The sequence below is a fragment of the Rhineura floridana genome, chromosome 2 (genome assembly GCF_030035675.1).
Source record: "Rhineura floridana isolate rRhiFlo1 chromosome 2, rRhiFlo1.hap2, whole genome shotgun sequence".
Taxonomy (NCBI): Eukaryota; Metazoa; Chordata; class Lepidosauria; order Squamata; family Rhineuridae; genus Rhineura; species Rhineura floridana.
The window spans coordinates 161,889,613-161,913,486 of NC_084481.1; the positions used below are offsets into that span (position 1 = coordinate 161,889,613).

General features: G+C 42.0%; 1 protein-coding gene across 2 annotated transcripts in view; it reads left to right on the forward strand.

Moving 5' to 3' along the window:
- Positions 1 to 23,603, forward strand: part of GALNT16 (polypeptide N-acetylgalactosaminyltransferase 16) — a 238,210-nt gene extending 214,607 nt beyond the window's left edge. For both annotated transcript variants that reach the window (XM_061611137.1, XM_061611138.1), the window contains 4 exons: positions 1,085 to 1,168; positions 2,411 to 2,552; positions 6,660 to 6,776; positions 22,605 to 23,603. In XM_061611137.1, coding sequence (XP_061467121.1) covers positions 1,085 to 1,168; positions 2,411 to 2,552; positions 6,660 to 6,776; positions 22,605 to 22,742 — 481 coding nt within the window. In that variant the 3' untranslated portion in view covers positions 22,743 to 23,603. The remainder of the gene's footprint in view (positions 1 to 1,084; positions 1,169 to 2,410; positions 2,553 to 6,659; positions 6,777 to 22,604) is intronic.
- Positions 23,604 to 23,874: the final 271 nt, after the last annotated feature.

The window sequence follows — 23,874 nt, forward strand, 5'->3', positions numbered from 1 at the left end:
TGACTGGGAGAGACAATAGGAGGGGCAAGACAATGGGGAGATTAGTGCTGTGCAAACACACTGGTAGGAGCACAGTTTTGACTCTGTTGGAACATTTGCATAGCAGCATCTCCCAGCCACCTTGCCCCTCCCAGTCTCCATCCTGGTGAGCAGCAATAACTCTGCTGCCAGGAGGTCAGATAAGCAATCACTGCCCCACTCTGCTTTCTGCTACTGTATCCCAGCGGGGTCCTTATGTCTCCAGCATCCTACGAGCCAATCAGCATGAAAGGGGAGTGTGTTAGCCACTGAGAAGAGTATTCTAACATACTTCCTTGCCCTTTCCAGCTGATACGAGCCAATCAGAGTGAAAGGAGATGAGTCAAACCACTTTTCAGTAGCTAACACTCTCCCTTTTCATGCTTATTGGCTCCTGGGGATGTCTTTTGTTGTGGCAGAAGGCATTAACAAGGATCTCATTCTCAACCCAGCAGCAAAAAAAGAGGGAGTGGCTATGACTGTGACTGTCATGAAAGGACCCTGCACTTCTGAATTTGTCACTACACTCTTGATTGTATATTACCTTTCTCTTCATCCTTACTTAACTGGACCCTGGGCAAAATAACACTGAAAAAGATTATATTGGGAGCAGAATGGAGTAAACACTCCTTGTTTCCTGTGCTGCTTTAGTTTTTCACAGTGGGTCCCTGTGAGTCACATGTTATACCCATATCTGACCCACACAGCCCCAAAGGGTTCAAGATTAATAGGGGAGTGGGATCACATTAATTGATGCTTTGGAGAAGAGCCAGGTGGAAAAGGTCTGGCTTGGCCCACAAGCCCAGGATTCCCCACATCTGCTCTAAGCTTAAAAATAGAATTTTAATCACTTAAAATAGAAATTGCAAAAGTGCATCTGTTAGGACTGTAAGCATAGGTACTGTGCAAATGCGTCATTCTATTATTTCAGCAGCACGGCCTGAAATGTGCCTACACTTCACACATTTGTACATTTAATAATTTTACTTGTGTCCTGTCTGTGTTATGAGAATCTCATTTATCCGCATTCACAATGAAGATAGGAACAATTTGCTTTTGCTTCCAGTATTGTGGACCGAGTGGAGCAGCGCAGAAAACTGAATTGTAAATCCTTCCAGTGGTACTTGGAGAATGTCTACCCTGAGCTCAAGTGAGTCATCCTTTGAATCTCAAGCAAAACTGCCGGATGCAGGTGCTTTTCTAAGAGATAAAAGATGGCCGTAGCACATTGGGAAGACGCATGACAAACTGGAGGTTCTCTTCTGGAACAAGTATCTCCTTGCTCCATCCCACACACATGGGCCTGACCTGGCTCTGTTTGAACCACTTTCCTCTTCACTTTTGAGGTAGGACTAGGCAACTGAGTCTGAGGGAAAGTTGCAATGGGAAAAGGTAGTTGGTGGAAGGCACAGTGGGTTGAGCTCAAATTCTGGTGGAATGAAGGGAGAGATGTATGAGACCCTCATAAGCAAAGTATATATTTCTTTTATGAGGCATGCTGGAAGGCAAAAACAAAATGTATAACCCACTCAGAGAACAATGGAGTTAGGGATTATATCAGTTATATCAGATTATAATTATTATTATTATTAGTGGAGATAACATTGTTTTTAGAAATAGCTTTAGTAATATGTTAAGGAGTCATAATTAATTGTTATTACAATGAATGAGATTGATTATGAAATCTTTTGCCATAATTTGAAAAAGGTCAAGAAATCTGCTTGCTTAGCTGGTGCAAACTGATCACTGAGGTAAATATTACGTGAGACTCACTGCAGTCCTTCTCTTGCTGAATGTGATAAAGAATAGGAGTTCTTTAGCAGTGATTTTCTTTTAATGAGGTGCCTTTTATCATATCTTGATAAAAGTACTGTGAGTCCCAGCACAGAATGGCTGACATGGGCAGCAAAAAAAGAGGTGATGGTACTCCATACCAGTAACTACCATCACAAAGAAAGCACTGGGGTTAATTGAGGAGCATAGTGAATCTTCGGGAAAACAGAGTTTTGTATACAATTTGGAGACCAGGAGAAATAGTTTGCATATATATCTGAGTCTGATATCAGTCTCACCAACGGTATTCTTGCTGCCCTGGGCTCCTACTGGAAGAAAGGCTGGGATATAAATTTAAATCATCATCTTAAATTCCCTCACTGATGTCTATTGAGTGGGATGTTCTTTTTTATTTCTTGCTGGAACAACTAAGTACACCCTGTGCTGTTGCTGTGTTTCACTCCAGAGGTGGGATAGTATTTCTGTAGTATGTGAACGACTATTTTCCTATGTATATGGAAGACACATTTTATCTTCTTTTGTACAATCTCTATTAAATAGAGAGATGAAGTTGATAATTTTGCATTTTATACTCTTGTTTTGTTTTTTGGCCTCACAGGGTTCCAGAAAAGGAGCTGATACCTGGGATCATCAAGCAAGGAACAAATTGTTTGGAGTCTCAGGGTCAGGATACAGCAGGAAACTCTTTAGCAGGGGTTGGAAGCTGTAAAGGGACATTGAACAATCCCATTGGCACTCAGGTGAGGTGATCTGAAGTTTGTCCCTTTATTCTTTTCTTCTGCATATCTAATATCTCCTCGGGGAGATATGTGCTTTTGAAGCATGTGGATCTCAGTGGATCCCTGGGCCAGGTAGAGGCAGCAGCTACTTTGTGGACAATGGGGAAAGGCCTCATCAGGCTTTGCCTCAGTTAATTCTTCCTTCAAGCTGCATTGAGCCTCCTAGCTGGAGGATGCAGAAGGGATTGATGGGAATTCATCCCACACGGAGGTGCGCCCCAGCCACTCGAATGGGCCCCATTTGATAAAGCAGATGCACAGCAAACCATAATAAAATTGGAATCCCATCCCCCTCTCCTGAATAGGCACTACTTGGTGTGAGCTTTTCCCCCCACTCAGGCCTCTCTCTGCTGACCATTTATTGAGCTCTGCCTGAATGTGTATACCTTTGCCAGCCAGAACAGATGATGGGTAGAGACATACTTATTTTTCTGCTGGTTCTGCTGGTTCCAGTGTGTCTCCACCTCTCTCTTCTGAAAACAGGGGCATCTGACATTAGTCAAACTGTGCCCCTTTTTACTGTAAAACCTGGTGGGAGCAGCTTCAGTGTTTGTTTTTTTAAAAAAAATCAGCTTCAAAGAGATTTCACAACTGATTTGCAGATCAACCAAATCCCCCTCCAGGTGTGGCTAATGGAAACCCTTAGATCTGCGACTAATATGCTCATAGCCGATAAGGGTAAGGAAGAAATTCAGAGCAGTTCACTGAAAGCAGTCTCAAGAGTTCCAGCACTGTATGGGTAGTAGTTGAAAGAACATGCCCTATTTGGTTTGGTATTGGGGGAACAGTAAGAAGAACTGGGAGACAAGGTGAAGGGTGATATTTAAAGCACAGAGATCCCCCAGAGATTTCTGGGAACTGAAGCTTATTAAGGGTGCTGGGAATTGTAGGGGTAAACTAAAGTTCCCAGGATTCTTTAGGGAATCCATTTGCTTTAAATCTGCTTTAAACGTACAGTGTGCACAGAGCCCCAGATTCACCTATTATTTTACTATTCCATTACTATTCTATTTTACTATTGCCTTAAGGATATAGTTCAACTGATGAGATAGAAAATCCCTTGCTATATGCAGAAGTTGTCCCAACAGAGAAGAGGAGGAAGTCTCCATTTAAAGGGTCATGGTAGCTATGTTATTGTGAAAATAAATGCTTATTCCTTAAGGCTGTTTCACACAATACACATTTTTCTATACAAAAGTAAAAAAACACTGGGGCGGGAAGTGAAATCAGTGTGTAACGTCATCAGCTCTGATGATCATGCACACATGTATTTAAATTACATGTAAAAGGTATTGGGAGGTCACTTGTTTGCCATGTACCATGTGATGGAAATCTACAGACCAAGTTTTTCCTACATGGAAGTCTAGAAAAAATGTTACCATGTAAAATGCCCGTTAGTGGCTCCTAGTCACTCCTAGTCACTCCTAGTCACCTGATCCACTTTATATGGGAATAATGCCTACTTTATCTTTGTCTGAGCTTTTGCCAGTTCTGTTTGGTGTGTGAAAGTTATGGCACTACTATCTCACATGTCACACAGGGACTAGATGCACTGATCCCATGTGGGATTTAGTTCAACTCAGAATTTGATCCTGAAGCTACTATGAGTCAGAAGTTGTGATTATTGTATGTAATTTACGGTTCTACATTTGTCTATGGTCTTTTTTGGTGCTAGGTGAAGACTTTTTTATTCATCCAGCTTTTAAATTGTGTTTTTTTAATGCTCCCTCTGTTGCAACAAAATTGCATTTTTTTGCCAATTATGATGTGTTGTTAATATTGTTTTGTTCGTAAGCCACCTAAGCGAATATTCCTTCATGGGCATCTCTCTATATATTTTATAAATAAATATTGTCTCTGTTTATTCTGGAGTAGGTTGCAAATGTCCTCTATATTGTGTAAAAATCAGTGGAAATACTCTTGAGAATTTGCTTAAAATAGTAGCTACTTTTTTTTTAGTTCATTGTGGGCTTTTATAGTACAATTGCTCTGTAAGCTATCAGCTCATGCTATGTGTTGGAATAAATTAGCAAAATCTTTTAAACTTTTTAAGTATATATTTTATTATTTTTCAAAAACCTACCAAATATGAAATAAACGACTGAAATACATAGTGAATAGCACCTAAGCTAAACTAAACATAACATATAGTTACAGAGTATTCCTTTCTGCAAAATCCTTTAAACTTTAGGGGCTTATAATGAATTTATCCCAGCTGAGGATCTCGCCCAAGAACGCTTCTTTCAGATGCGGTCATATAGCAAGGAAGCAGCTTGAGTAAGCAAAAGGTCACAGTAGGATATTGGATGCCAACAAATGCTCGTGCACATCTGTTAACAGTTGGAGATGAGTTTGCAGACAGCGTCCAACAAGCTGTTTGATTTGACTAGCTGTGCTATTTTGTCATTGTTTGAAATTGCTGAAATTCATTGAACTGTATCTCTGCTCTGGGAATTATCCCAGTGAAGAAGGCGAACGTTAATTGTCTGCTGGGAAGTGTAGTTATTAGGTGGGAGGATAAATCAATGGCGTGGGCTTTCATTCCTGCTCTGTTTTTGTTAGTGGTGGATGTGTATGCTGTCTCCCTAATGATAAATTGCATGTTTTGCCACCACAGACAATAGCTAGGAACATGTTTTAGAAACTGGTTGATAAGTTTCCCTGTTGGAGAAGATAAGCAGAAACAGCAGGGGTGGAGAACCTCAGCCTCAGAGTTTGAATATGGCTGTATGGACTCTGTGCAGCTATGCCCCCATCAGGGCTCTCTCCAAGCCATACCTCTCTCTGGGTCTTTTTGCATTTTTCCTAATAAATTTTCCCTCCTCCTTTTGGTTCTGTATTTTTTCAGTCTAAATTGTGCTATAGAATTGCCATTACAAAATGTCATCTCAGATGTCCAGTATATAAATGTAAAGCACTATCCTGTGCAGGTGCTCTGCATGAGCAACATTATATTTAAAAAGTGCTTATACCTTATATGTGCAATATTTGCATGCCAGTGATCTGTAGCCCTGATAGACACACTACAATTTGTGCACATGGGTTGGTTCACAGAGGCCTAGTTTGCACATCATGGTAAACCACCATTAATAGTTTTCACTGTGAATGTAGCTATCTGGGCTGTTTGTCTTCGCTCCACTAGTGCGTGGAGGAAACAAATCACAATCCCTGGCTTAGTGTTATGCTCCAACAAACCACAATCAGTAAGCCAAGAACAAACATTAGCTGCAGATCATGGTTTGTTGGAAGAGAAACAAACCACAATCCCACTAAGCGAGGGAACGTGGTTTATTTCCTCCCAGCATGAGCAGGAAGGAGTAAAGCAGGCACAATTCATGCATATACGGTCAGCCATGGTTTACAGATGACCATGACATCTGAACATGTCCACCATAACTGCTTTTTAAAGTGATGCCAGCTTTATGGATCACCAGCACATGACTTCTTCCCCACCCCATGAAATATCATGTTTAAGCATATATTTTCTACTTAACACAACCTGAGTTTCCCCAATGTCTAATCTCTGTAGTTAAAGCCATTATCCATCACTGATCTAGTGAGGGCATTAGATTAGCTTGGAGGCAGGAAAGAACGTGTGGGGACTAGGCTCAGGCCATATTTATAGGGCTCCTACCATGACATGGCAAGCCCTGGGCTTCAAAGTCTAGAACTAAGCTATACCAATATTTGTCAACTCATTTTCTCAGGGGTCTCTGGCTAAGGGCTCACTCCCACAGTCATTTTCTGTACATGTCCACATGGAGAAATTGCTGTTTGCTGTGAACCAAAAGCTGTTGATTACCTTTTGCAATGATTATCCCAGTCACAACAATACTGAAAGGTACTGCTGCAGTTTCAGGAATGTCGGAAGAAGGTACTCCTCCCATTAGTTCATACCGTGCTTTCTCCTTGCAATCACAGGTACATGGATGCCTAAAGGCAATTGTGTAGAGAAATTTAGATGACGACAATGTTTGAGTCAGCCCTATTATTGAAAAACAACAACATGGATTGAGCATTGTGTTTCTAATATTGTACCGAACATGTTCTTTCCTTTGTTCTCCAAAGGAGTGGATATTCAGTGACCCTTTAATCAGGCAGCAGGATAAGTGTCTTTCAATCACCTCCTTCTCCGCTGGCTCTCAGATCACAATTGAAGCATGCAATCAGAAAGACGGCAGACAGGTACAGTGCTACCGTAATCACACCTTTGCTGTTTTATGCTGCTGCTACTGCAGTGCCATCGTAGTTTTAAGTTTAAAGATTATTTTAAAAGGGTGGTTCCATGGCTCTGGAGATGGGATACAATCTGTGATGATGTCAGAAACCTGATGTGTACATGGGGATGGTGGTGGTGCCATGACATGCCGGCTGAGGCTGATGGGAGCAAGTCAAATAACATTTGGCGAACATCAGGTTGGAAAAGGCTGCTCTAAAGCATTTAAAATAATAGTAAACCAAAAATGTGAATAACCCTTTTAGAAGACACAATATGGTAGAGGTATTGGGAGTGGTGGGTTGTTTTATGGCACACATGCAATATCTAATATGTGTCCATGGCACTGGTACAACTCTATAGCAAAGGATATGGAAATATGTTGCTTTGTTATAACAATTTTTTTACTGGAAAAGGTAGAATCTCTGGCTGCTTCCCTACATGCACGTTGAAAACTAGTGGTGAGGTGAAAATTCAGCATTTCAAACTTTTGGCTCAAAATGGGGAGGGGCAGATTTCTGAAAGGTTTTGTGGGGGCAGCGGTGTCACTAGCAGGAGTGCGGGGGGGTGCGGACCTCCGGCACGTGCCCTCCAGCATGCGCACGTGCTCCAAGCTGGCGGTGGAAGGCCTGTGCCAGCGAGCGGGCACCTGCTTTCCTTCTCGCCCACCCGCCTCCGAGGAGGAGTTGGCTGCGCTGACCTGGAGTGCTTCACAGCTCCTTTGCTGGGCAATGGCGCAGGGCGGGGCAGCTCTGGGTGTCACCCCCTCAGGGTGTCACCCGGGTGCAGTCCACACCCTCCGCACCCCAGTAGTGACGCCCCTGTGTGGGGGTACTTATCACTTGTGATGAGTGGCAATGGCTTCTCTTTCTCCCCACCCCCCTTTCAAAACTAATAAATTGTATTTTTGCTATTGCCTAAGGTGGTGGTGGTGACAGAAGCAGAGTTATTTTTAACAACCCCCAACAGGTGGCCTGTGTACACACCATCACCACAAATTATAGCCCCTCTGGAATTATGCTTCGTCATGACATAGGGCTTATCCACATGGGAGCATAACTTTGTGCTAAAGACGCTGTTTTTACCTCCATTTTCTGTTTGCACCATCTACAGTAAGGGATCCATGCCAGCTGTAGACACGGTGTTTTCTAGTCACACTTGAGGGGAAGCATCAATCATGTAATTTCCTAAAGACCACACCCTCTAATTTAACATTTCCATTCCATCTGTTTACCTGGCATCTGAGCATGCTCAGTTTGTTCTACCAGTATGTTAAAAACAACAACAACCTGCAAGTGCAATTATTTGTATTTTCACTGGTACAATATAGATGAAATACAAATCTTTGTTTGAGTAGTGTTATGTTTTTGTGCACAAGTTAGGGGAGAAAACAAAATAAAAGTGCCATTTGCAGCAACATAAAAGAAGCTTACAGAACGGGAGAGAGAAGTGGAAGTTTTCCTTCATCCCACAGAAAATTATATTATTATTTTAATATATTTATTTATTAGATTTATTATTTATTAGAAATGAAATGAAAGAAGGGAGGAGGAGGGAGTGGGTGTGGAGAGGGGAACGATTGACACACCCACCTAAAAGCATTGGAGTACAGTGTCTGCAAGCCCTAGAGATACGGAGATGTTTTTTCCTTCCCTTTTTGGAATATCAGAGGATGGGGTTAGTACGGATTTACGGGGTGTGTGTGTGATAGCTTCTGATTGCCAGTAACATCATGTGAACCATGCAAATGGAAAGGGGATGCAAGTAGCACCAGACACACAGCAAAACCTTTTGTAGATAAGCCCTAGTGTCATTCCGTGGGGTGTGGCAAGCACCATTTCCCCCCCAGAATACCCTTGGAACAATGCAATGTCATGACATAGAATCATTTCAGGGGCATTCTGGGGTGAGAGCAAAATAACGGCTGCTTTTTGGTGATCTAATGGAAACGCTTTGCTATAGGTGACTAGTGTGTTCACAGTCTTAATTCCCTACTGATCTCTGTTTTTTTTTAAAAAAATGGACTGAAGAGCTTTTAAAACCTTGTCCATAGAAAACATAAACTCAAGAGATCTGGCTAATGTAGGAATGCCTGCAACAACTGTCACAGCACATATGCACTGGGAAAACTCTCACAGTTGAAATTAGGGTTGTGTGAATGGCTCAGGTGAGTTGTACTGGCCTAGTTCTACCTTCCTCCTCAGCTGGTGACCACACACACGCTGGACTACCTGGAAACTAGGTCACCAAGTTCTCCTTAAGTGTTTTCACAAAATTGTCCTCCCTGTGGTGTAGCAAACTCTTGCAGCAGCAGCAGCAGCAGCACTCATCTTCCAGTTTCTCTTGCACCTAACAGGGATCAGTTAGTAGCATGCACCACTCTTAGTTGGTTTCCTTCTTGAAAAGTACATGATGAGCTGCACTTGCATTTGAGGCTGATAGCCTGCAGCATCTTAGATTAAAATGACATCTGAATGCCCAGAAGTGTTGTTCTTTTTTTAGCCTCCATTTAGCAAGGAATGTTTCTAACAACAACTTACAAGTAATCCTTGTGCTGCGTTTGGCATGTTTGCAGGCTGCCTTCACACAAAAAATCATCTCAGGAAGTGACCAAGGCAAGGTGGGGTTAAAGTCAAAAAGCTAGTCCCATCTTGTCCTGGAAAGGAACAGGCCATTGCGAATGTGGCATTGGGCACTGTCTGTTGGTTTTATTATTTCACACTAGCCTTTTTCTCAGTAATTCTTAAGAATCCCAGATTATATCCCTCCCAATTACTGGATTCTTGTAGCTTCTCCACTGTTGCCACATGTTTAAAGGTGCTGTTTCCTAGCAATGTTTAGAATTTCTGGGTGGTATGTAGTGTTAGTCCTACTCAGAGGAGCAGACCCATTGAAGTTAATAGACTAACTTGGGCTCATTAAATTTCAGTGGGTCTACTCTGAGAAGGACTTTGTTGAATACAACCCTTTGTCACAACAGCAATGCAAGTAACCATTTAATATAATGCAAATAAAGCCCTCACAGTAACCATTTGATAGAATGCAAATATACTGTATAATATATATAAATATAACAATTATTAAATGCAGTACAAAAATGTCCCCCAAATATATGGCAATCTCATGCAATTTGTATCAAGCTGGTTAACAAAAAACATTCTGAAAACTCTTATCAGGCTGACTCCAAAAATTGTGACAGGATGTTGTAATAAGAACAGTGAAGAGCTAAGCAAACCCGCCCAGAGAAAAGCCACGGGGAGGTGGAAGGATCCACAAGTCTTGCCTCCTTCTGGGAGGAAGGGCAGGATATAAATTTAATACATACATACATACATACATACATACATACATACATACATACATACATACATACAGTTGTGAAACAGCATCAGCACAGCAAAGCTTCCTAAATCCCATTCCAACTAATACTGGAAGTCTTGCAGCTGGATTTGTGTGTGTGTGTGTGTATGCTCTATCATACTAACACTGATACACACAAATGCCCTTTTCAATTTTTTAACACTCCCCACCTTTGAAATATCAACAGTGGCGGTGGGGTGTCAACAGGTGAAGCAGAGTCCTTTGGGTGGGGACTAGATCAGTGGCTTCCAACCTTTTTTCCCAACAGACCACTTGAAAATTGCTGAGGGTCTCAGCAGACCACTTAATGATTTTTTTGCCTGTTGTAGCAATTGTAATTCCATATAATTCATATTGTAATCAATAAAATACAATATAAGAAATAAAAGAAGGAATAAAAATATAATTAAAATCAATATGGATATTCAGTGTGATGGATGTGCTGTCTCCCAGCTTCAACCACAAATCCACAGACATTCTGCAGACTGCCTAAATGTAGGTTGTGAACCACTAGTGGTCCATGGACCGCAGTTTAGGAACCCCTGAACTAGATAATATGTAAATAGTATTGAGCAAGGGTAGTACCACTATAGTATTAGTAAAAATAAAGATAAATCACTTTGTTGCTGTCTAGAAGCACCTGAAGAAGCTTAGGAGCAGAAGTATTTTAAAAGCTCGTGTGGTGGTTATATCACTCTTTCAAAGGGAGAGGGTGTTCTTTGTGGCAGTCCCTAAGCTGTGGAATTCCCTCCCCACAGATGTGCATCTGGTATCTTAATTGCCTAGCTGCTGTCATATGCTAAAGTCGCACCTCTTTACCCTGGTCTATGACACCTAGGATATATATATTTTTAGGACACACCCTATTCTTCTGATTGTAAATTGTTTTAACTGATTTTCATACTGTATTTTTATATTGTTGTTACCTGCCCTGGGACCTTGTAGTGAAGGTCAGGCAAGAAATAATAATAATAATAATAATAATAATAATAATAATAATAATAATACATTATTATTGGATATTCAAACAGTCCTATTTTTCCATATGCTGTTTATGTTTGTCACACATAGGATATGATTCTTAAAAAGTCCAAACGTTTTACATTTTCTTCTTAGCTTTTTAGTGGCAAAGGATTCTTCGCTAAAAATATTTTTGCTGCTTTTCTGAAGTGTTTTGAATGATTTTTTTAAACCTTTTATAATATTTGCACTGGAATTAATTAATTAATTGCTGTGTTGAGTAATTAATCTGTGTTAAGTGAGCTTCTGGATACTCTCTGAAGAGTGTGAAACCAGACTCCTAAATATTTATTCATGCATAATAATAATATTATTTTATTATGGTGGATCACAACAATATAAAATACAATATTAAAAACAGTTTAAAACAAATTACAATTTTGCTATAAACAAATCAGATATGAAATGTTAGCTGCTCTGGGAAAATGCCTGAAGTTGTTTTTTTCATTCGGTTTGTTATGCTGCTTACTTTCAAAGAGAGGAAATGGAATGCAGCACGAGCTACAGGAGCAGACAGACACCCTGCCCTTGAAGACATAGACACACACAGAGTTTTTGGGTGCTTGGATCAGCATCTATTTTATAATAACCCTGAGAAAACATTCCTTTCTGAATGTAACCCCTGCAGCAGAAAAGTATTTTTTTTAGTAGACATCAGTTTCCCACAGGTAAAATTCTTTTGGTATGATTAAGTTCATAGCTTGAAGTGCAGAAGTTTCAAAGGAGGAATGAGATAGGCTAGTATTTGTTTTCCAGTTGTTATACAATTCTTGATTCCAAAACACTTGTGCTAATATCCCTGAGGATTTATAGACAGTTGGTCTATCTAAGCTACAACTTCAATGATGCTCTGTCACCTAGGGATGGTGAATGAGTGGCTGTACAGGTGTTGCTGGACTGCATCATCCCTGAGTGTCGGCCATGCTGGCTGGGGCTGATGGGAGGTGGAGTCCAGTGATGTTCCCCAGCCCTTTTATAAAGACACTCGCCATCTAATTCCAGTTGCACTTAGAGCACTGGTCAACATTTTATTTTTAATGGGGGCTGTATTTTGAATTGAGCAAGGGCTAGAGGGCCGGCAGCATTGATTCCATCCTCCCCTGCAGGATCCCAGATGCAGGCTCTTTAACCTGTCTCCTCCAGCGTGAACAGCAACAGAGGTGTGGGCAGAGTTTTCCCCTCTATGTATCTCAGCCACTCATCCCCATCTGTCTATGTCTTTGCTCATACACAGGAACAAGCAGCTGAGGAGCTTAAGGGGAGAACTCTGTCACTGGCAGACAACAGGTTACATAATTCTTTGCCTGTGTTTCTCCTTGTCTGAAGGTGGCTAAGATGCATAACAATGGGGAGAAGGGCTTGGGACCCAGGCCTCTGTTGGGTCCACATGGGAAGCCTTTAGGGGTTGCCGCCTTGAGTTCCAGTTTGGAAAAAGGGCGGGGTACAAATAAAGATAATAAATGATGATAATAATAATAAACTATGAGCTGGTTCACATGAGATGCCATTTATTCAGTACTGTCTGCGTGTGTATATCTTTGCCAGCCAGAACAGGTGATTGGTAGAGACATCCTTACTGTTCTGCTGGTTCCAATGTGTCTCTGCCTCTCTCTTCTGAAAATGGGGGCACATGACGCAAGTCAAACTGTGCCCCTTTTTACCGTAAAACCTGGTGGGAGCAGCTTCAGTGTTTGTTTGTTTTACAAAAATTCAGCTTCAAAGAGATTTGAAGCGCTATGTGGATAAGCCTTCATGAGCCTGAGAAAATGCTGGGGTGTGTCAGCAGATCTGCTGCTGGTGTGCCAGTGCACCCATTTGTATATGCACGTGTCTATTTAGAAATAGGCTATATTGGGGAAATTAGCAGTACTACTGTTGGGAACTTGATTGGAAATTATGGTGTGCACAGAGACAGAATTGCGTGCGCTTTGATAACCTTGCTTAATTTGGGGAGTTTAGGAACATAGGAATTTGGGGACTTTGGCACAGGCCAATCCTACTGTGTTTGCTCCAGAAACCCAGCAATAACTATACTACAGCCGCAATTACAGAATTGACTCCAATGTTACATGAGACTTCCGCTTCCAGAGCAGATGTTGGGGGGGCACACAGGGACTGTCGGGCATGGGGGAAGAGGAAGGCAAAATCCCATTGCATGAATAGAACTCTATTCTACTCTCACATGGACACAGTTGGATACAACCAATAATATTTATAAATAAATAAAGGTTTAAGGGTAATAACGCACGAATATAAAATAATTAGGAGCAATAAAAACAGCTTTGTGGCTTGAAATACCAACATGAAAAAAATTAGAAAGAAGGGGTTAATAAGGCGTACAGAGGCAGCCTCCAACATTCAGACACATGCATTCAGTCCAAGTGCTTCTCCTATGCTTTTCACAAGGCTGTTGTGACGGACGCAAAAACAGGGGCATTTACAAAGTTGTGGAAGAGGGGAGATTTACTTGACATTATTTACTTTATTTTTATTTTGTTTAAAACATTCCTTCTCCCCCCCAACCCTTCATTCTATTTAAATTCCAGACTCCTGAAAAGTATATACTGTATAAATGACAGCCATTGAGAGAGAGAGAGAGAGAGATTCCAGGGCTTGATCCCTTAAGATTGTTCTTTAGATTGACATCTGTCTCCATTTCATACAGCACCTTCAGTTTACTTTACATGTGCTAATAACCATGTGGGTAACCTTGCAATCAAGTTCAATGTTGTTAATAATAGTAATAGTAATATTGCTGCATTATTATGCTTCAAATCTCTCTAAACCAGCTTTTCCAAACCTGCCCCCCCGAATTGCTGGACTACAACTCCCATTGCTCCTGACCACTGGCCATGCTTGCTGAGGCTGATTGGAGTTGTAGATCAAAACATCTGGTGGAAGGCACTAGGTTAGGGAAGTCTGCTGTAAACCAAATGTGGAGCTACTTATATATCATGTAGAGCTATAGAGCTATGCCCATGGGATAGCAAATGCCATCCAGTTTTCACATATGCTTCAGGTCTATAATACTAACCAAGGTCAAACTTGCTAGATATCTAAGATTTAACAAGGTCATAGCCTGAGGTTGCAAGGCTACAGATAGACAGAGTTTTTTTGTAGCTATGGCACAGTTTCCCCAATGGTTTTTTGTTTTTTTGTTTATAGAAGATTTCATTTACAACATGCTGACCCAAGGCGGGTTATTTTTAATAACTCCGGTGTGCGTTCAAGCCATCAGATGTGAAATTTCAAATGAAGCTATGCCTTGTATAGTCGCATTACTGCTCTTTGGGCCATGTCCTGGAAAATGTGGCGGCAGGCCTGGATGTGGGGGGAAATTAATGAAATCAAGCCCACCATTTACATCTAGCTAATTACAAGATATAATAATCACAGTAATACAGTTCTCTACATGTAATCCCTGCCATCAGTTCTCATACTTGTGCCCTCTTTCACCTTACCTTTCCATTGAATTGAATGACTGGAAAGGATTCTGTTGAAACAACCACTGTGCTTTCAAGTCATGCAATTAATAGAGGAGTTCTTTTGTTTGGGGTCATTCATTAGCAGGAGAAAATGCTTGCTGGGTGCCCTGTTGCTGCTGCTGCAAGCCATTGCTAAAGAGCAAGGGATATAAATCCCGCTTAAAGAAGTTTACAGATCAGTGGACCTCTAATCCAGGAAAAAAATATGATACGTCGGCTCCCAATAGGGCCAGATTTCTGCTGAGAGCCAAAGGAAAGGATCCTTTGCTAATTACTATTGTCGGCAATCTGTGTACAGAGCTTGATAAATTGCAACCTATTCCCTAACAGTATTTCTATAAAGAAAATCGTAAAGGTTTGAAGGGACCTCCAAGTTCATAGAATCATAGAGTTGGAAGGGGCCTATAAGGCCATCGAGTCCAAACCCCTGATCAATGCAGGAATCCAAATCAAAGCATTCCCAATAGGTGGCTGTCCAGCTGCCTCTTGAATGCCTCCAGTGTCGGAGAGCCCACTACCTCTCTAGGTAATTGATTCCATTGTCATATGGCTCTAACAGTTAGGAAGTTTCTCCTGATGTCCAGTCAAAATCTGGCTTCCTGCAACTTGAGCCCATTATCCTGTGTACTGTACTCTGGGATGATTGAGAAGAGATCCCGGCCCTCCTCTGTATGACAACCTTTCATGTACTTGAAGAGTGCTATCATATCTCCCCTCAGTCTTCTCTTCTCCAGGCTAAACATGCCCAGTTCTTTCAGATGATCATGTCCAACCCACCACCAGAAGCATAATCTTGTCAAAAGATTATGAATTGGATCCAGAGAAGATTGAAAAGAATTCCACCAGCACAATGGGGCTTTCCTGGCTTCTCCCCATCACCCCCCATAGCCCTCTGCACCCCTTTAAAAGGATCAGTGGAGGCTCTGAAAGGGCATGGGGTGGGACACATGGGATGACAACAGGACAGGGAAATCAGAAATTTGGTAGGACAGACTGGCACAAGCAGAAGTGCTTTTTAGCTTGCAAAATCTTGTTTCCTCATCACCATTTAGGGGTACCCTTGAACATGCCACTGGAAATGTCAGTAAGAGATCCTCCAGCCTCTTCTCAGAGATTGAACCCACCTAAACGAACCAACTAGGTGTTTGTCTAATCTGTTCCTACAAACTTCGAGTGATGGAGATTCTACTGTAACCCCTAGGCAGCCTGTCTATTTTTCCCACCTCTCTCATATTAACAGTGGCATCACTAGCAGGAGTGCGGGGGTGTGTGGACCTCTGGCGCGCGCCCTCCCAGGTGCATGGATGGGGGTGGCTGGCCTTGTGTGTGTGCACGCACTCACCACACGCTCCAGGCTGACGGTGGAAGGCCCGTCCCGGCTTCACCACCAGTGAGCGGGAGCCAGCTTTCGGTCTCACCCACCCGCCTCCAAGGAGGAGTTGGCTGTGCCGACCCGGAGCGCTTCTCAGCTCCTTTGCTGGGCAACGGCGTGGGGCGGGGCGGCTCTGGGTGTCACCCCCCTCATGGTGTCACCCGGGTGCGGTCCGCACCCTCCGCACCCTGGTAGTGACGCCCCTGGATATTAAGAGTCTGGATACAGATGGTGTATTTATTAAAAGATTTATTAAAAGATTTATTAAAAGACTGTATATCCCACCTCTTTTTTCTCAAAAAAGAAATCCCAGGCAGCCAAGAAAAATTAAACTGAAACATCAAAATCCATAAAAAAGAAAAAGTTTTAAAGCGAAACCCCGGACCACAAGAAACCACAGCAACAAAATGGGAGTACGGTTCACCTATCATCAAATTACCTGTTCCAAAAAGCCCTTCTTATGGCCCGACAGCTTTCCGTAGGAGGGCTTTCCAGAAGAAGGGTATTACAACCGAAAAGGCCCTGTTCCTTGTATCCATCCACTGAACTTCAGTTAGCAAGGGGACACAGAGCAGGACCTCTGTTGCTTTGGGGCGTAGGGGATTCAGGGGGCCCTGGGCTCCTGCTGGAAGGAAGGGTGGGATATAAATCAAATAAATAATACAGGGAAAGGTGGTCCTTCAGGTAGTGTGGGTTTTGTCCATTTAGAGCTTGAACAATAAGAAACAGCACTTTGAATTGTGCTTAGAAACAAATAGGCAACCAATTCTGGTGAAATGGTATCAGAGTAATATTCTCTGGCCAGTCAGCATCTATTACTAATTGGGCAGTGGCATTTTGAAGCATTTGGCAGCAATTTCTGAGCCCTATGCAGAGTGCATTATGATGGTGGACTAATCTGGATGTCACTAAAGTATGAATGACTGTGGTCTGGTCTGTTATCTCCAGGAAAGGCTACAACTGGCATACCAGCCTAAATGGGTAAAAAGCATTTCTAGCCACCACCTAGATATCCAGGAGCAACAGATCAAAGATATGTCCAAGGCTTATTTTATTACAATTATTAAAAAGATTTATACCTGGTTGTCTCACACACTCTCTCTCTCACTCTCTCTCTCACACACAAGTAACTTACAAATAAAAAGTAAGCTTTAAAGCTTTAAAAACATTCTAATCATCTGAATACAAATGAGCAAAATTCAAAACAGCAAAAAGCAAAACCACAAAGCACAGCATCAGTTCTTTAAGCAGCAACAGAATCAAAATCGTGTTTTAAAATAAATGTTTCCAATTGCTGATGGAACATAAATAGAGAGGAAGATGACCTAACCTCCTGGGGACAGAGTCTCATTTATGGGAAGCCATCACTGGGAAAATGGTCTTGTACCAACTGTGCCTCAGTAGTCTATGGCAAACACAAGAGGGGTGCAACAGCCAAACTTAAGTGACAGGCAGATTCAAACAGCTTGGTCACATAGCCTGTTCAAGACTTCATAGGTAAGAACCAGCACTTTGAATTGCACCCAGAAATGGCCTGGGAACAAGTGTAGCTGACATAATAGAAGGGCCCCATGATCTTGCCCCAGCCAAGATTTTAGCAGCAGGATTCTGCACCAATTGAAGTTTCCCAGTGGTTTTCAAGGGCAGCCCACATAGAGCATGCTACAGTAGCTGAGCTCTCAATATGTTTTGAGTCTGCTGCTGTTGTTACATTTTTATTATGATATTTTATGGTGCTATTTTGCTGCTGCTGCTGTTTTATGATGCTGCTTTAATCCTGGGTTGTTGTTTTAAATTAGGTTTGCTTTTCATGCTGTTGTGATTTTTATTTATATTGTAAACTACCTTGAGCTTGATTTCATCATCAAAAGCTGGTATGTAACCATCCAGATAAATAAACTGCCAACCTTTTCTTCAGAGTAAATGAAGCCACATCCAAAACAGACATCTCATCCTAGAGTAACTAGTCCCCAAACCAATAGCATCTCCATCATATTCCAGTTCAGTATACAGTTTATTCACCCCCATCCAGTCTGTCACTGGATCTAGATCCAGGCATGGTTAATTTTCACTTAAAGGCCTAATCAGAAACACACACCCAATCCTCTTTGGAACCTTCCCAAGACCCCATTGATGGGGTCATGGTGGTAATGGCAAAATGACAAAAAAAATGAAATAAGACATAGTACTGGCATGAGCAGGTTTAAACCTCTCCAGCAAGCCCAGGATGAATCATCGACACAAATCACCCCTCTGTCAAACATCACACTGATTATTTGATGAGCAGGAAGGGACAATACCACACCCCCAGCAGATCTGCATGAATCAGCTGATGAGCAGGGGCTGTATGCCTGTGTGTGCCCATGAGTGAGTATGGGGTGTTTACACCCACCAGTGACATTTGGAGGGTGGCCAAGGGTGAATGTGTTTCCCAGGTCACAAAAGGATAGCTAACCCTGTTCTAGACACTGGGTCAGAATCTCTACTGCCCCCTAGAATCATATGCGAGAGTGAGCTGGGTGTCAACAGTATACTGATATCACAAGCCTGAATCACTGGATGACCTCACCCAACACTTTCACAATGGCTGTGTACACACCATACATTTAAAAACGTGAGTTCCCCCAAAGAATCTTGGGAACTGTAGTTTGTTCAGGGTGCTCGGAATTGTAGCTCAATGAGGGGTAAACTGCAATTCCTAGGAGTATTTGGGAGAAGTAGTAATGTGTTTTAAATGTATGGTGTGTATGCAGCCCAAGTTACACACCATCAAGGACAATATCAAACCTACTGGCCACTGGGGTGGAGCAACAGTTCCCTAATACCAGCTTCTGGGACCAACTGCCAGGAAGAACTATAGCCACCTACCTTTCAGCATACTAACACCACTCTTTTACAGATTCCCAAGAATGTACAAAGCACAGAGAGAGTCTTCTTCAAATAAGCTCTCGGATAAACTAAAAACCTGGTGCAGATATAACCCTATTTTGAACTTTGGGTAGAGTTTTAATTTCATCACTTGTGCTGATTCTTCACCACCTCCCTGCACCCCTTTACCTGTCTCAACAGTTATTTTTGTAAGGGAGATATGATCAGTCCACCAATAGAACTGAATGACTCAGATCATGAAAGCACATTGAATGACAATGTTAGGATTCCGTTATGTGGCAAGAGGCAGTGTGCTGAGAAGAAGGCACAATTGCTTCAAGACAAATAGTAATCTTGCAAAATGAAATCAGGTGTAGCAGGATGGTACTCCCAAGAAAATGAACTTACGATAATGACTAATGAAGCCTTTACTGTGGGTATATAGATTTTAATATCTGGGCATTTGCTGGTTGCCCTCCAACCTACAGCATATGCCTTGGCTGTCTAAAACTGTTCAGTTTCTCAATCTGAGAAGAGTTTCTCATTATGAATATGTACTGAGTGCTAGCAAACATTTAAAGGGGCCAGGAAATTTGGATGGTGTTGCTAGCTATCAGCATTCCCTACCTACATGTGCCATGAGGTTGCATGAATGCAGGCTGATGAGCTGTCCGTTTTTGCCTTCATCAGTCAAGCAGATGAGACAAATAGTTTAATATCCCCAGGCAGTCAGGCTGCTGAGAGCATTCTGGCCCTCTGTCATAAAAGGACCATTTGCCTGGCTGAAGAAGGAGTTGAGAAGGCTCAGCCCATTCAGCTACTGAGCACTCCTCTGATGTGCCACAAACTCAGCATTAGGGAGTTCTCACATCTATACTAGGCCATTCTAGCTGGCTTCCAGATACACAGGAGTGGTTATAACACCAAGCGACCATGTTTGGGTCTTGTTTCACATGATATCGGAATCTAAACTAGTGATTGGGGGGCCTCCAGATGTTGTTAGACTCCAACTCTCATCAGCCCTAGCCAATATGGCCAATGATCAGTGATGATGGGAGGTGGAATCCAACAACATCTAGAGGGCTGAAGGTGCCCATCCCTGCCCTATACTAAAAAATACAATCATGCGGTTGGAAAAAAGCCATGGCCATCTAAGGCAATCATCTGCTGTCAGGCAGTATCATCTGTACATCCACTTGCCCTTAATAGTTAAATGATTTGCATCACCATATGCCACTAGGAGAGAAATGGGTGCAGATTACAAAAGGCTGCTTACAAAGTAAATAACATAGAATTACTTGTGCAAGTGGGCTAAACCCCAGCTGCAAAGGAGGTCAAAAAACAACATTCAGTCATATAAATTACTGGAATATCCTTAGTTATAAGAAGCTTAATCAGAGTTTGTGCACACATTACGCCTGGTTGCCTGGCTTCTGTAGCAAGAGGGAATTGGTGCACTTACCTGTTAGGGGTTGCATCTGCTTATGAGATGCTCTCTGCTCAGATACAAAAATTCAAGCACAAAATGCTTGCACATTATCTCCATGGTGAAGTGTCCCTGTGAATAAATAGGTGCTTTCCCTTTCAAATATGTGTAACTGATGACTGGGAAAGAGGGTCCTCATGGATACATTTTAAAGGGAAAAAATACAATTTATACTCATGTGTGCCCTTCCTAACAAATGCAATACTTTTTTATTTTGAACTGGGGTATTAGTACCCATGAATAAGTTGCCTTGTAAAGAAGTAGCCCCAGGTCAAAGCATGGAAATGTGCTGGAAGTAATTCAGAAGAGGAAAAAGAGAATCTGCTAGGGAGCAAAAGCAGGCCAATGCTGGAAATTGTCTAAACTGTGCATAGACAATCAGAAACCCAATGATCCATATTCCTGATGGTCTTCCCCACTTGCTCCACCCCCTTAACCAGTTCACCTTTGATATCCTTGAATATCTGAAAGACCGCTTCCTTCCCTACAGACCCTCTCAGGTATTAAGATCAGCTGAGGAGGTCCCCTTGGCAGTTCCACCGCCTTCAGAAGTTCAGGTTATGGGAGCCCAGGAGAGTGCATTCTCCGGCAGCTCCTAGGTTGTGGAATTCCTTCCCCACAGAGGTGCATCTGGCACCTTCATTATATATTTTCTGTTGTTTTCAGAAGATGCACCTCTTTACCCTGGTATATGACACCTGAGATATATGTTTTCAAGACCCACCCCATTCTTGTTTTTAAAATTTGTTTAATTTTAATTTTTAATACTGAATTGTTGTAACCTGCCCTGGGACCTGATGGTGAAGGGGAGGAAATAAAATGAATTAATAACAGTAGTAGCAGAAGTAATAGTAGTAGTAGTAGTAGTAGTAGTAATTCAATTTATTACTACTAACAATAAATTAATCCAATTTACTACTATTACTATTAACAACAACAACACCTCAAGCATCATGATGACAGATTGAATCTGGCCATGCAAACTTATGCATGTTTACTCAGAAATAAGCAAGATGTGTCACTGAATTACAAGGATCTTTATGGGTAAATCAGTCTTGAAACTTTCATGCACATACCAAAAACTCAAAATAGTGACACTGATAGAACATGAAGTTGCAATAATTTGTTAAATAATAAGATGGCCTCGGTGGCTCGGAACGCGTTCTACCAACTTCGGTTGGTAGCCCAGCTACGTCCCTACCTGAGCAGAGGGGACCTTACATCAGTTGTACATGCTCTGGTAACCTCGCGATTAGACTACTGAAATGCGCTCTACGTTGGGCTGCCTTTGAAGACAGTTCAGAAGCTACAGCTTGTCCAAAATGCGGCGGCCAGATTAATAACGAGGACCAAGCGGTCGGAACACATAACACCTGTTCTGGCTCGCTTACATTGGCTGCCAATATGCTTCCGGGCCAGATTCAAAGTGTTGGTTTTAACCTATAAAGCCCTATATGGCGCGGGACCACAATACCTGTCGGAACGCCTCTCCCGATATGAACCTGCACGGACACTGCGCTCTACATCGAAGGCCCTCCTCCGAGTCCCGACTCATAGAGAGGCTTGGAGGGTGGTGACAAGAACTAGGGCCTTCTCAGTGGTGGCCCCCGAACTCTGGAATAGTCTCCCCGTTGAGGTGCGTACGGCACCGACGCTGCTGTCTTTTCGGCGCCAGCTTAAGACCTGCCTCTTTTTTATGGCATTTTAATTTAAATTTTAAAAAATTATGTAATCTGATTTTTGCACTTTATACGTTTTTGTAATATTTATTATGCACTTTTTATGAGATGTATTTCATATTTTCTGTTGTACACCGCCCAGAGAGCTAGTGCTAGTCGGGCGGTATAAAAATCTAATAAATAAATAAATAAATAAATATAAGATAAGAACAACAACAAGCTGTTTTAATTGTTTAAAATATGTTTTAATTACTTGTTTTTAACTGTTTTATTGGTAATCTTAATGATTTTTGTAAACCGCTTAGAGGTCTTTACATTCAAGCAGTATATAAATGTTGTTAAATAAACAAACCAACTATTATTGTTATTTAAGTAACACTTATTGAGTAGGTAGAGTGTCACAGACACTCTCTGTATCTTCTTTATACTTTAAACAAAAAGCAAGAAACTGAGTAAAGAAGGGATCAGGTTTCATCTCTTGATGTTGTTCTTTCTCTCTTCCCTTTTTCCCTCTCTCCCATTTGCAGAAATGGAAGATGAAAGGCAACTTCATCCAGCACTTTGTCAGTGGCCTTTGCTTAGAAAGCCAGTCCAGCAGACTAGTGACCAACATCTGCCAGTCGGATATACTGGGCCAACAGTGGCAGCTGCTCCAAGCCACATGATGGTTGCTCAGCGACTTATCTGATGCTTTTGCATGAGACTCTGGGAATGGAAGGGGTTAGGGTGGGGGATGAAGTCTGATTACCTTTAAACCCTAAGTATTTTGATTGTGAGTCTCCTCTCCGCCAATAACTATTTCAGCTGAAATATCGGTGTTTTTGGATCCATGAATGAAGCACTCCAAGATGTATGGAAACATCCCTGGAAATGGCCCATCTGCTACCCCTGTTTTCCCACTGTGAGTAACACCATAGGAAACTCAACAGCAGCTCAACACTGGGGAAGGGTACAACCCAGTGACCCAGACTTAGGTGTGACTAAGACTGAGAGCTCTTCTCTTCCATTCCTTTCCCTCCAGGGAAACATGTGGTCTATAGTCCCATGGAGTTGTTGCAATTGATGTCTGTGACAATGCTTAATGTGAACTCTTGGTTGATTTGTTTGGCTTCACTGGCATTCACACATGACATCACCTCTCATTTTGCATGTGTGTTGCACAAAATGCTTTATGAGAAAGCTAGCAAGGATAGTGGTAGCTAAGTTATTGGGGGATGCTTAATGGGGGGGACAAATAGGAGAAACACAGGCTAAGGTCTTTATTGTTGTTTTTTGTTTCTGTGTTTGCTTCCTCACTGAAGTGTGTTAATATAATTCCTTGCAGAGATTCTCCGTATGGCTTCTTGTTTTGATGTGGCTGATAGGATTGATGGTATATTGCAGGAAGAAACTTAAAATCAATCCTGATTGACCAGATGGTCGGTCTGTGTGTGTGTGTGTGTGTGTGTGTGTGTGTGTGTGTGTGTGTGTGTGTGTGTGTGTGTGTGTGTGTGTGTGTGTGTGTGTGTGTGTGTGTGTGTGTGTGTGTGTTTAAGGATTGAGTTCCAAGGTACAAATGCTATTTGAAATTACACTAACAAAAGGTCCCCTTTTGCTTTATATAGAATGTGGCATAAGTGATGCTGGCTGTTGTTTAATACTGTGTATGTGTCTCAGTCCTTTATCTCTTTTATTCCACCACTAGGAAAACAATATTCAGGAAATGAATGCCTAAGTGATAGCAGATAGGTTATTGGGGGTCACTCTTGAGACTGATGAATATGAGGGAACCATCCATTAAGTCCCACCGAACAGCAT